Genomic DNA, 14409 nt, shown 5'->3' on the forward strand with positions numbered 1-14409 from the left:
ACGGACCCTGAGGCTATTTACTCACAAATATTCCAGTTGATTTACACATGCAGCTGCATCACGTGATACAATTTCCCCCCCTACTTTGGTCTGCAAGTGATGAATCGTGTACCTGAAAGCTCCTGTACGGTGGGGAATAATTGTATTTGTACATATGGAATTGGTCTCACAGGGCAAAGACTACCAAAGCGGAATTCTTCCTCAAATCTTAGCTTTCTATATGCATAAAGGGTTTCCTCCCCCCATGGGAACACATTCAAAATGTACCCCCCCTTGCAATCTGAGATGGGCCAATCCAGCAAAGACAGCATGATCTGATTCTGCAGGATATGTAGATCAGCTCTTACTATGACAGTCAGTATGTTTTAGGATTACTGCCTTAGTACTGGATGGCGAGTACCTTGGTGGCTTCCTAAAAGGCATGTGACATTCTGCGCTCCGGTGCAACTATGTACTTCCTATCGTCCTAGATCACCCAGCACAGCACCCACACTGGAAGAAATCAGCTACCACCGACAGCATTCAAATCTATAGAATTTGCATAGACAGAACATGTGGGAGGGCAGCACTGGAACTTGTTCCACCTAGGGCAGCATCCAAGAGCAGCTCATTGAGCTTTCGGGTCTTCATCTTTTACACCGGCTTGTTGTCTTCTTTATGTCTCTCAGACGCCTGCTTCCTTATCATATTCTGAACCTAAGGAAGCAGCGAAAACCAAAAACGAATCCAGAGAGCATCAGTCAGTGTATTAGCTACTTGCTGCATGCTAATGATTTTTTCATTAAAAATATACATCTTTAACCCCAATCCTCAACTGACGGCCAAACCAGATGTGAATGAAAACAAATGCCCATGTTTGTTATGTGCATAATAACTGCTGGGGGGAGCCTTGGCCATTTAAATCTCTGGGAAATTTAACTCGCTCTTTCTCTCTGTCGCAGTCCAGACAAGATTCACCTCTCCAAACCTAAGCACAACACGAGGGGAGCTGGTGGCGGAGGTGGTTCTGCATAGTATATTTAGATACTGCCATCTTCCGTGGAAGTTTCACCAAGCTTGCAGGATCACCTGTGTGTTGTCTACACTGAATGGTGGCAGCTCTGCAGGGACTGAGGCAGGAATTTCTCCCAGCCCTACCAGGAGATGCTGGGGATTGAACCCGAGACCATCTGCATGCAAAGTAGATGCTCTGCTACTGAGCTGCCCATCTTCCCAAAAGAGGAAGTCATCTCTTCTTTAAACTGAGGAGCATCTGGTAGGTCTTCTATAGCATCTTCCACCCCCCAGTGCCTTTTCCTTCCAGAACACAATTTTGTACTTATAAGCACTAGGGTGTTATGGCTCTCGTTTTCTGTAACTGCCCGCTCTCTTTTCCCCGCCTCAAGCAAGAAAAATATATTTCTCAGCTCCAATGCCCCTTTTCTGCTTCTTCAGAGAAGCATAACAGTCAAGCAGTGTGTGCCTTGCAGGGACGACATACCTGTCTCAACATGAATTCTAATGGCCTCTCAGGCTTCTCATACACCAGATTTTCAGTGATCTCCTGAGTGAGAAAGACAGAAGTCATTATACTCCTTTCCTGAAGGCAAACAATGAAAAGATACAAAATTATATTGCCAGAGGCAAGAATGGCTTGTCTTCTTTTCAGGATGGGAAAGGTATGGGATATACATAATATGTATTATTTACAAATACAGACATGATGTGTCATTTCATCTTTCCTGAAAAATGTCTACTGTACAGCAAAATCCCAGGTGCTCTAACACATATGCTTGATAACCTGAAATGTTCACACACTCCCACATTAACAGATTGGAGAACTAAGCTCAAACCAACAAAATGAAACTCAGTTGGGACAAATGCAAGATTCTGCACTTAGGCAAGAACAACCAGCTGCACCAATATAAGATGGGGAACACATGGCTTGCCAGTAGTACATGTAAAAAAAGATCTAGGGGTCTTAGTGGACCACAAGCTTAACATGAGTCAGCAATATGATGCAGCAGCAAAAAAATAAAATAAAAAAGCTAATACTATTCTAGCCTGTATCAACAGACCTATAGTGCCCAAATCAAGGGAACTAATAGTCCCACTCTATTCTGCCTTGGTCAGACTACACCTGGAGTACAGTGTTGAGTTCCGGGCGCCACAGTTCTGGGCTCCTCTTCTGGTAAAGAGGAGACTGAGAGGAAATATAATAGGCATCTTCAACTATCTAAAGGGCTGCCACATGGAAGATGGAGTAAACTTGTTTTCTCCTGCTCCAGAGGGTAGGAGTTGAACCAATGGATTCAAGTTGTAAGAAAAGAGATTCCAACTAAACATCAGAAAAACTTTCTGACAGTAAGAGCTGTTTGGCAGTGAAACAGACTCCCTTGGGAGATGGTAGATATTCCTGCAATGGAGGTTTTTAAGCAAAGGTTGGATGGCCATCTGTCATGGATGCTTTAGCTGAGATTCTTGCATTACAGGGGGTTGGACTCGATGACCCTGGAGGTCCCTTCTAACTCTACAATTCTATGATTCTATGAAAACTGCAAGTTGCAAGTTACAAAGTGCATCTATTACAGGCCCAATATAGGATTTGTTTATTGAGCAATTTATTTATTTAGATAGATAGATAGATAAAATAACACAGTATTTAGAAATCTACACGATTCATTGCAGATTATTTCAAATTTCAACTGCTTTCCTCAATTGCACAATTGTTTAGGTAGATGAATATTTTAAAAAGCAATATATCAAGCAATAATGGTAAGCACATTGCACTTGGAAGTTGAAATATATTAATATATAACTAACTGCCTGTAATTATCTATTAAGTTATTTTTATCCTGCGTGTTCAACTCCAAGGGTCCCCAGAGTGACTTACAACTTTAGAAAAACAACCATCAATCAAACAGACCAGATATAACCATCATAGAAACAGCATAAAAACAATAACCCAAAGTCACAAGGGCCAAAAACCCCAAACCCAGTGCTATGGGTTGTATCCAATATCAGTCATACTCATAGTAGACCTGCTGAAATTAATGGGCATGACTAACTTAAGTGCCTTCATTCCAGTGGGTCTACTCCAAGTAGAGCCTATCTGGATACAGTACACAGTCACTGAGCTGGTTTGGATCATCTTTTCTGACATGGTTTATGAATCTGGGAAAATATGCCCTAGACCAGTTCAGTGATTATTAATGGCACTGTCCTGTGGTTTCTTCCTCCTTTCCTTTCCCTGCTCTTGTCACTATTTTCCAAAGTGCCAGGCTCGCACATTCCTCCTCTGTTGGCGCTTCATTGGTGGCTTATATTAAACCAGAGTCCCCTGTTATGTCTGAACTTGGATTTATACTAAGTGAACTAACCAAGATCACAGGCCCATAAGCAAAAATAATTCTGGTGTATGCAAACTCTGAGCCTTTCAAAATGATTCATCAAGGAGCCCATATGCAACAGAAATGGGTGGAGAGATGCCATTCTTGGCAGGCGTAATGATGGACACTTTTGACTGATTTGTGTCCAATGGTGCAGATACCACAGCTGAAGTGCAACTGGGCATCTTTCTCATTTTTATTTTTTGTATTTAAAATTTATTTTCAAGGATAGCGTTTTAAAAAGGGGGTTATGGACAATGTTTTGGACAATAAATTACCAACTTACGAAATATGGTAGTTGGATTTTCTAAACCATTTGATGACATTAAAAATTGATAATGCTGTTTTGTTTTGAAAGGGAAAGTTGAAGAACAGGAATATGAATTTCTTCAAAGAAAACTATGCTGAGAACAACTACATTTCAAAAATATATTTCAGTTTTCACAAATGTGCATGCTTTGCTTTTGAGAACAGAGCATCTTTAACTTGCATTACTCCTCTTTTTCCATTTGGTTCTTTTCACTGCAGGCCAACACTTCAGGCATTTTATTCTGAAAAGGCTTGTTTAGGTTTTGGTTTGCTGCCATCTAGGATTATTGCAATGCCTGGCATAGTTGTGTTTGGGGCTCTTTTTTTTTTGCTGTTTGGATTATTTTTCTCTGTGTTTTATCATTTGTATTATTGTATGTTGTAATGTGGGTCTTCTATGCCTTGTATCATTGTATGTTACCTTTGGGTTGCTCTCAGGAAAGTCAACCAAGAATTTAAAAATAAAGAAACGTTGAATTAGATTTTGTACAATTGATACTGTTGTATTTCTTTGTGATGCAACTAATCCAGTTATTGTACTTGGCATACTGTTTTGCACTGATGTACAGAATGGTTTCTAGGTCAATCTCTTCATTTTTCTTTTCTTTTTAAATTAAAAAACAACAACCACAACTGCATTTAAAAGCAACAGCACTAGGACTACTAAACCACCAAAATAGGAAGGAAAAGGGAGAGGGAGAGGGAGAGGGAGAGGGAGAGAGAGAGAGAGAGAGAGAGAGAGAGAGAGAGAGAGAGATGCCCCTGTACAGAGAAGTATAGGGGAAAATGTGCACTCATGCAACAAGGTAGACTTTCTATTCTTTTCTGAGCGGCAGCAACCCCCTGTCTCACCACTGGAATGTGTTCCATTCCTATAAATTTTAAAAGTATCTTCCTATATGAATTCACAGGGACCGATTTGTAAGATTCACTCTGTGTGTGTGTGTGTGTGTGTGTGTGTGATGCAGTACAGCAGGCTGAGAACACATGGCCCTCCAGATGATGCTCATCTCCAAGTCCCATCAGCCCTGGCTAGCATGGCCAATGGTCCAGGATGATGGGAGCTGTAACCAAGCAACATCCTGAGGGCCATAGTTTCCCCACCCCTGCAGCAGAACGTGATACAGCAACTAGGAATGCAACACCACCAATATTCCAGCTCCCACTGGAAGGAAACCACAAATGGCGAGGTCAAGAACAGCCAAGAGGTTGCTGGGCTACTACTCCCATCATCCCTGACCATTAGCCATGCTGGCTGGAGATGATCGTGGCTGGAGTCCAACAACAGCTGAAGGGCTAGATCTGTGTTTCCCAAACACTGGTGTCCAGCTGCTTTCAGACTACAGTTCCCATCATCCCTGACCACTGGTCTTGCTAGGTAGGGATGGCGGGAGTTGTAGTCCAAAAACAGCTGGATACCCAAGTTTGGGAAACATTGAGCTAGATGCTCCATCACTGTATTCCTAAAGGCAGAGACTAGATCTCAGATGTCCTAAAGACAAGGAATAGATCTCAGAGATCTTGAGAGGGACACTATGTGAAGGGGACACTATGTGAAGCTTGTAATCTCTTGAGAAAGCCCAGTTAGGCATCTATGGGACAAAAGCCTTCCACAATCATTCTTGTGGCTGGAATGGAATATAATGCAGAGTACTCTCAAAAGAGGATATGGGCTAGTAAGGTAAAGGTAAAGAGACCCCTGACCATTAGGTCCAGTCGTGGCCGACTCTGGGGTTGGGGCATTCATCTGGCTTTATTGGCCAAGGGAGCCGGTGTATAGCTTCTGGGTCATGTGGCCAGCATGACTAAGCCGCTTCTGGCGAACCAGAGCAGCGCACAGAAACACTGTTTACCTTCCCACCGGAGCGGTACCTATTTATCTACTTGCACTTTGATGTGCTTTTGAACTGCTAGGTTGGCAGGAGCAGGGACCGAACAACAGGAGCTCACCCCGTCACAGGGATTCGAACCGCCAACCTTCTGATTGGCAAGTCCTAGGCTCTGTGGTTTAACCCACAGTGCCACCCGCGTCCCAGGGCTAGTAATGTCCCCCAAATGCTAAGAGATTCCCTCAAACCACTGTGTATAAAGGCACTGGCTGGGTTGGTTCAGAACAGCCACTGTGCACGCTTTTGCCTAAGTGAAGGCAGCTTTGACAGAAAAGGCAAAAAGGGAGTGGTTCACCTGAAATATCTGCAGAATATTATGCTTCTCCATGTACCTAAGTGAAACTTCAAAGGGATCTTGATACACAACAGGCATCTCCTCGGAGAAGTCCACAGAAGGAACAAATGTTGGGGGAGGCTGCTCTTCTATTATTGGAGGTTCCACTTGTTGAGGCACCATTTCCTGAGACGGTACTTGTTGGGGCGCCAATTCTTCAGAGATCACGATGCCTTCTGCCGATCTGACCAAACCATGTGGAAACACAATTCCTCTCTTATGTTGCTGAGTGAGTATAGAGCCAAGACCTTCCAAAGAGGAAACAGGATGAAATGCTGGGCGAGTTGGTTCTGGTGTCTCCTCCGTGGCAATTTCTGGTGCCTTGCTCATGTCAGATTCTGCTGCTATCTCCGCGATAGGCTCAGGTGCTTCCTCTACGATAGGTTTTGGTGCTTCCTCCATGATAGGTTCTTGTGTCTCATCCATGGACAATACCACTTCAAGAATTTGGGGTTTTCTCTTTTGTGGTTCAGCAATAGATTCTGGTGATTCAGGGTGCTCCTGCCCCTCAGTAATCAGAACTCTTTCTGGCTGTAGCTACAATACATAACAAGCAAGAAGTTACCATGCAGAAAAGAGGCACATGCATAGTTCTTGCACTCTGTAGGCCTTAGACATAATCCTACCCTTGGGCAAAAAATAAAAAATAAAAAAAATAAAAAAATATGGAGAGTTGTGGGACTGAGAAGGTTAACCCTTTCCCTTGCCAATAAGCACAGCTGCCAAACTGCCACACACAACATTTGGCCAGTGTGTGAAGGGGCTCCACACATGAACTGCTGTACACACATAAAGTCCCTTCACATGAAAGCCAAATATATGGACAGCTGAAGGAGAAAGGCCAGCATTGATGATGCCAGCAGTGCCCTTCAACACTCTATATTGGACAAACAGGCCAAACCCTACACCAAAGGATAAAAGGACATAAATCTGACATCAGGAATCATAAGACAGAGAAGCCAGTAGGAGAACACTTCAGTCTCCCAAGACATTCAATACAGGACCTCAAAGCAGCTGTCTTACTACAAAAGAATTTCAGAAATAGACTTGAAAGAGAAGTTGCTGAATTACAACTTATCACTAAACTGAAAACTATGGAGAGACCTGGTCTTAATAGAGATATTGGATTCCTGTCTCATTACACATGCTAAACATCTGCATGCTATCCCTTGCTTTTTCCTGTAGGACTAATTGCAGTCGTTAACAGTCGTCAACTACCAGCATGAGTTTGACCAACAGCAGTGGAAGACAGGAGTGCCTGGCATGCTCTGGTCCATTGGGTCATGAAGAGTCGGACACGACTAAATGACTAAACAACAACAACAGTCGTCAACAGGTTTTCCACACCCATTGAGTCAATTACCCATCTCCTACTACCCTCCTGAGAAAAACCCCACCCCACCCTCCCACGATATATAAGGGTCTGGTGACTTCTGTTTCAGTGTATCAGAAGAAGTGTGCATGCACATGAAAGCTTATACCAAGAACAAACTTAGTTGGTCTCTAAGGTACTACTGGATTTTCTTCTTCTTTTATATATATATTTCAACTGCATCAGACGAACACGGCTACCTACCTGAATCTGTATCTCTTAAGATTTTGTGTTGCTATGCTCAATGCAACATATTCAAGGGTTGTTTCCAACACACCCAGATAGGTACCTGTTGCTTTAAACATTGGAAGACAAAGGTGGTCTCTGCTAGCAGAAAGGGGTGTGTATGTGGCATTTTAGTGTCAGGGGTTCACAATACTGGGGAACTACAGAGTTGGAGCAAGCTGATATGAGCAGGTGAGGTGTGAAAGGTTGGAACAGGCTGAGAGACAAAACTGTAGGTTTGTGTGTTCATTTTTGGAATAGCACAAACCTGTCTCCCAGTTTATTAGTTCTTAGTTTTTTATCACTAAGAACCTGTCACAGAGCACAATAAAAAAGGCAGAGACAGTAAAGCTACAAGATGAAAGACAGAAGATCCTTGTTGGCTGTCAAGCATAGAGTACGGCAATCGACTTTCATCAGTTTGGAAAGAGGCATGCTGGATCCAAATACCCAAGGTAAGAAATACTGGAGACCCTTTATCAGTCATTCAATGGCCCTGGGAAAATATGTTTACGGAGCAATCCTATGCATGTCTATTCAGAAGTAATTCCCTCTGTAGTTTCCATTGGGCCAATGTGCATAAGATTGCAGCCCAAATGCACAGGAGCTAACCCTGCACAGACCGGGGGGGGCGGGGGGACATTTCAAAGTCCTAAATGACAGCATCAAATGACAACACTTCCTCTTCTATTATCAGTTAAATATCTGACATGTGGCCCTTTTAAGAGAAAATACTATGATGCAGGAAGCCAGCTCTTACAGAGCTGACTCAGAGGTGTGGCTCGGCTGGAGGAGTTACTTACTACTCTGCGCAGTCTCCCAGACTTCAATGGAAATAATTCATAACGCTTATAGTGTGTTCACACATGAACAACAAAGACAAAACAAGGGAGAGAAGTACATAAATGCATCTTAACTCAAGTGCACATACATGTAAATATACAGATACCTGCTCAAAACATTAACATTGCACTGAATTATATCCATCCTCATCCCAGCTACTCCAGTTAATACCTTATTCAGTGCTGAAGCTTGCTGGATCACTGTGGGTGAGCAGCTCTCTCTTATAGCCTAACCTACTTCACACTTTTTCTCAACAAACCTCTTATCTTCTCCACAGCTGGGGGAAAGGGTGACATGAATGCTTCCCAAGCTCCAGCAAAGGCAGGTAAAATGAATTAAAGAAACAAACACTGGGCAACTAAATCCACTGTGAGATTAAGCATTCTATTAACAGCGTGCTTTAAATCATGTACAGCGGTCTTCTTTTCAGTCTAACATTTCCTGCCTTTTTAACGCTGCAGTCCTATGTGCATTTGCCCGGGCAGCTAGCTCTGCGGACCTTTGCAGGTCTTACTTTTGAGTAAATGCAACTTGCTCTGTAAGATTTAGTGGCTGGAGAGAGCCACACTGTCAACAGAAAGTTAGCCAACACATGAGGTCCAAAACAGTAAAGGGCTGTTAAGAGCGACAATCCAGCATACAACCGCCAGTGGGCAAAAAAGAGCCCATGAGGGAGGGAGGGGACTCTACGCCCTCCCCAAACGTTGTTGGGACTACAATTCCTATCAGCCCCTGTCAGAATGACCAGCGCTCAGGGATGATCGGTTCTGTAGTCCCTCAACATCTGGAGGACCAGCCTTGGAGATGGAAGGAGGGGTTGGAAAGCGACCCCTTCCCCAACATTTCACCTGTGAAATATTGATAAGTTATTGGGGTGGGGAGGCTACTGCAGACCCCCTGAGCAGGTGTGGATGGGGGCCACCCAAGAGGCGAGTGTGTCTGAATACTGGACAGCGGAGAAAGGCGGCTTTGCCAGTGTTACGCTCCCTGTAAGCAAAGCAGCCCAGGCAATTTTGTAAACGGAGCACGTTCATCCATCCACCGGTCACATTTGGGGAGGGGGCCTCTCCAGGCTGCTCCCGTTTCCCTTCCTCCCGCGCTTCCGGCTGCCGCCCTCACCTGCCCCTCCTGCGAGCCCTGCTCCTGCTCCGGCCCTCGCTCTGCCATCTTGGAGCCAAGGCGCGTCGCATCCTTTGCTGCCCGGCGCGCTCCTTACGCGTTCTGTCCCCTGCGGGCAGCGGAGGGAGCGCCGTAGCTACCATGGCAACCGCCTCAAGCGCTGCTCTCGCCCCTCCCCTCCCCTCGGCCTTTCGGTTGCGCGCTCGTTCCGGCCAATGGGAGAGCGCGCGAGCGCGTAAGGGAGGCGCGGGCATTCCGAGCGGGCCAGCGGATTGGCGTCCGGGCAGTTGGTACCCAGAGTGGCCATATTTTTTGAGGGTGGAAGTGCGCTCGCTGCCCTGGCAGACTGGGAGTTAGTTCGTCTCTGAAACTTTACCCATTTTCGATCATCCTCCAAGCACTGCCCTCCCGCTTCATCCTAGAATTGTAGAATTGGAAGAGACCGCCCATGGTCACCTAGTCCAACCCTCTGCAATGCAGGAATGCTAAAAATACAGTGGTACCTCGGGTTACATACGCTTTAGGTTACATACTCCGCTAACCCAGAAATCGTGCTTCAGGTTAAGAACTTTGCTTCAGGATGAGAACAGAAATCGTTCTCTGGCAGCGCGGCAGCAGCAGGAGGCCCCATTAGCTAAAGTGGTGCTTCAGGTTAAGAACAGTTTCAGGTTAAGAACGGACCTCCGGAACGAATTAAGTACTTAATCCGAGGTACCACTGTAATAGCTGGGGAGGACAGAGCAAAATAGAAAGGGGTCTCTCCCCCCCCCCCCAACGTTCCCTTGTAATTTGAGCACTTGCTATTAATTTTTTAAATTTGTCCGTTAGCCAAGTAAAAACAGTATATCAGTTTATTTCGTCGAGGGGCATTTGCTAATGTTCTAAAAGCATCTTCGCCAACCTGGTGCCTGCCAAATATTTTGGACTGAAACTCCCATCATCAGCCCCAGTCACCAAAAACATAAACCCGTCTTCTAAATTACTGCTTATGGTAGCAGCCATTTTAAGAAATATAATTTTGGCTTAAGGTTTTCTGCAAAAAATGATGTGGGCATATGCTTTGCAGCTACATAGGGAACATGGGAAGCTGTGCCATACCAGATCGGACTGTGTGATGCAGTGATGCCTACAAAACACCTTTCCCCAGCCTGGTGCCCTTCCCAACAGCTGTCTTGAGACCCAAACATTGGGGGGAGGGGGCGGCACCAGGTTCATGAATGCTGTGTTCTAAAACATTATTTTGCAATTATTATGAACCAAAGACACAAAATAGAGGACAAAATACCAAAGAGTTGGTATTTCAAGCAGCTGGCAATCCAGCACAGCATATAGGGGACAAGGTAGTAGCGCTCAGGATGGTACCATGTTTACCTATGGAGATGGGGTAACCTGCAACAGGTCTGTATAACTATTAAATGGTAACCTATTGTTACTCTCCCAACAGTAAAATCTCACTGTTGGTACCAGGAGAGAGTGAAATTTAAGTTGGAAGGCACAATTTTCAACTCTTTTTTAAAAAAAATATATACATAGCTATAGGAATAGAGTACTTAATCAGCTGTTACAATGCACAGTAATTCAGGGTTTTAGCAACAGCCCCAGAGTCAAGGGTTTTGTTGCAGGCTACTGAATGGCAAGGTCCAGTTGCCCGGTCCCCTTACAATTCAATCCCAGTCTGTGGAGAACAAGAGTGGGAAAGGGTTATTCCCCTGTTGTCTTGCTGGTCAACATCTGGTTGGTTGCTGTGGGAAACACAGTGCTGGGGACAACATTGACCTTTGTCCTGATTCAGCAGAACTCTTGTTAATTCTATAAAATTTAGCCAACGTTAAGACAAGGCTGATAGGAAATGTCAGTAGCCGGAACCTGTGAAAAGAGTTTAGGCTTCAGAAAAGACCAAGTTAATCAAATGATTTCTAAATTAAAAAGGAGGAAAGGCTGGGGATATCAGAAAGGAAACACAAATTAGTTTTTCTAGTTGCACATTTCCTAAACCTACTCCTTACGTATACTGTAATCTCAACCAATCTCAAAATTTCTGGGTGTGTAACATGCAGTTGTCCCTTGCTTGCATTTTATGCTGCAGTAAATTTGTTAGTAGTGTTATGCTACAAGCCTTTTTTCGTAGCTAAAGCCTGGGAAGAAACCCATACTTGAGCTATTTTATTTATTAAACTAATATATTTCTTTGTCTGGGTGGGGGATGAGATGATAGTTGTCTCCCTGACAGTTTACTTCACAAGGCATGAGTAAACAGATTGCCAATTTCATTTTGAAAGGAAGAGAGAGAGATGAAAGGATCAGAGATAAAAGCGCTGCTTTGTTATTATAAAAACCAACTGTCTGAAGTCATAGTGTTCATACTCCTACAGAGAGAAGAAATCTAGGGGCAGAACACAAAAGAATGGAGTGTTATTTTGATGAAAGCTAAAAGGTATAGCATTTTAAATATGAAAGGCAGTGAAAGTAGGTTTGTGCCCTGTAAAGTGCAGAGAAAGTGAGAGAGGGAGAATTTCAGAAGAAATGTCTCATGTGAAACACTGCCTCCTACTTGCTTATTGAAAGTGTATCATCCCATCCCTGCTTATAGGGTGGCGCTGTGGTCTAAACCACTGAGCCTCTTGGGCTTGCTGACTGGAAGACTGGCGGTTCGAATCTGCACGAGCTCCCATTGCTCTGTCCCAGCTCCTGCCAACCTAGCAGTTCAAAAGCACACCTGTGCAAGTAGATAAATAGGTACCGCTGCGGCAGGAAGGTAAACCACATTTCCGTGTGCTCTGGCTTCTGTCACGGTGTCCCATTGCACCAGAAGCGGTTTAGTCATGTTCACCACGTGATGTGGAAAGCTGTCTGCAGACAAACGGTGGCTCCCTTGGCCTGAAAGCGAGATGAGCGCCGCAACCCCATAGTCGCCTTTGACTGGACTTAAATGTCCACGAGTCCTTTACCTTTTTTTATATGTTCTCTTTAACAATACCACTCCTGCATAACTATATTGCCTGGACTCTAGCTACAATACTTTACCCTAGAATTAACTGACTTTCTGTACTTGTTCCTGGTGAAGGAATTGAGGAACCCTGCAGTACTTTCACTATAATATCCAGTTGCTTGGGAGTAAGCCCCGCTGAACTCAGTTGGACCTACCTACTTCTGCGTAGGCACGTATTGGAACACTCAGTTTACACATTTGATGTAGCAGCCATGGTTTGCCACCTGTAAGTTCATCTCCATACCACATTGTGAACAGTTAGCAGTTATAGTGATGGGCCAGGACTTTTAGACCAGGGTTCAAATCCCCAAACCGCCATGAAGCATGCTGGTCAGTCACTGTGTCTCAGCCTAAACTACCTCACAGATTTGTGATGGTAAAATGTGGTAGAAGAGAACCATATATACCCCTCTGAGCTCCTTCGAGGAAAAGTGGGATAGAAATGTGATTTTAAAAAACAAATAGATAAAATAAAATATTTATGGAGCATCAAGATCTTCCATGCCAGGTTTCTGTGCCCCATCATGTGGTCACCATGTAAGTTTCTTCATATCTTGAAATGTGCTTTAACTGAGTACAGGGTCCCATCCCTGTTCTGTGCTTGTGGGACTAGCAGAGTTCAGAGTTTGAATGTATGCTGTATTATACACTGCTGCATGCAGAGGTTTGACATTCTTCCTCAGCTCTTACAGATATGCAAAGCTCTCTCTCTCTCGCGCGCTCTCTCTCTCTCTCTCTCTGTGTGTGTGTTATACTTGCACGGAAAAGATACTGAGGTGCAAACAGCTATGAAATGAATCCATGACTGAAAAGGGAATGAATTGGGACACCCAGGGGAAATTTTTTTTGTTCATCTCCATACTACAGTGTGAGGTTTAACTGTGTCTAATATGAAAATAAGAGAGGTTGCCACTGGCTTGAATCTAGACTCTGTTAGACCCAATCTGCACTATACAGTGGTACCTTGGAAGTCAAATGGAATCCAGTCCAGAAGTCAGTTCAACTTCCAAAACATTTGGAAACCAAGGCGTGGCTTCCGATTGGCTGCAGCAGTTTCCTGCACTCAGCTGGAATCCGCGGAATCTGCGATGGACATTTGGGTTCCAAAGAACATTTGCAAACTGGAACACTTACTTCCTGGTTTGCGGCATTCTGGAGCCAAAACATTCGACTTGCAAGGCATTCGGGATCCAAGGTACAACTGCACATTTAAAACACGATGATACCACTTTAAACAGCCATGCCTCCCCCTCCAAAGAATCCTGGGAACTGTAGTTTGTTAAGGGTGCTGAGAGTTGTTAGGATCCCCCTCCCATTCCCCTCACAGAACTGCAATTCTCAGAATGGTTTAACAAACCAGTTCCCTGGGAAGAGTGGTTTAAAAAACAATCCCTTTCCCCAGGGAACTGGGGGAATTGTAGCCCTGTGAGGGAAAACAGGGGCTCTCCTGACAACAACTCTAAGCACCTTAAACAAGATGCTATTCTCAAGATGCTTTGACTGAAAACCATGACTGTTTACAATGGTATCATAGTGTCTTAAATGTACTGTATAGTGCAAATGAGGCCATCACTGAGCTGAGGTCCCACTGATGTCAAGCTAGTCATTACTAAAGCCACACTGATTTCTGTAAGAACAAAGCTCAGCAAACTTAGGCTACATGCACTTACCTAGGAGTAAGCCTCACTGAATTCAATGGGGCTTTCTTTTGAGTAAACATGCATATGATTGCATGTGGTGGAGCTTAGTCCCTAACAAGTTGGTTTTGTGGGTGAGGGAGTGCCAGGTTTTAGTGGAACATTCTTTCATTATAATATTTTAAATTGTTCCAGCGTATTTTGTGAAAAGGGTTTTGTTGTTTTTAAAGTGTTTAGAATTGTAGCCTTACTTGCAACCACTATCTTCTGTTGATTTTAGGGAACTATATAGGTTAGGTGGGAATTTTTTAAAAATTTTTTTAA

The 14409-nt window shown here is 44.1% G+C and overlaps 1 protein-coding gene across 2 annotated transcripts; it reads right to left on the reverse strand.

Moving 5' to 3' along the window:
• Positions 1-517: 517 nt before the first annotated feature.
• On the reverse strand, positions 518-9628 carry LOC308476524 (uncharacterized protein). Of its 2 annotated transcripts, none has more exons than XM_081004211.1 (4): positions 9460-9626; positions 5862-6437; positions 1481-1543; positions 518-696 (listed from the first exon to the last, which is right to left on the reverse strand). In XM_081004211.1, exons 1-4 carry the CDS (start codon positions 9505-9507, stop codon positions 634-636), a joined length of 750 nt encoding a protein of 249 aa, XP_080860337.1. In that variant the 5' UTR covers positions 9508-9626; the 3' UTR covers positions 518-633. The 2 variants fall into 2 exon arrangements, with proteins under 2 accessions (XP_080860337.1, XP_080860338.1); XM_081004212.1 differs by having other exon boundaries at positions 631-696; positions 5899-6437; positions 9460-9628.
• Between the last annotated feature and the right edge of the window lie 4781 nt (positions 9629-14409).

Source organism: Podarcis pityusensis, assembly GCF_964106645.2.
Source record: "Podarcis pityusensis genome assembly, chromosome: 4".
In the NCBI taxonomy this organism is placed as follows: domain Eukaryota; kingdom Metazoa; phylum Chordata; class Lepidosauria; order Squamata; family Lacertidae; genus Podarcis; species Podarcis pityusensis.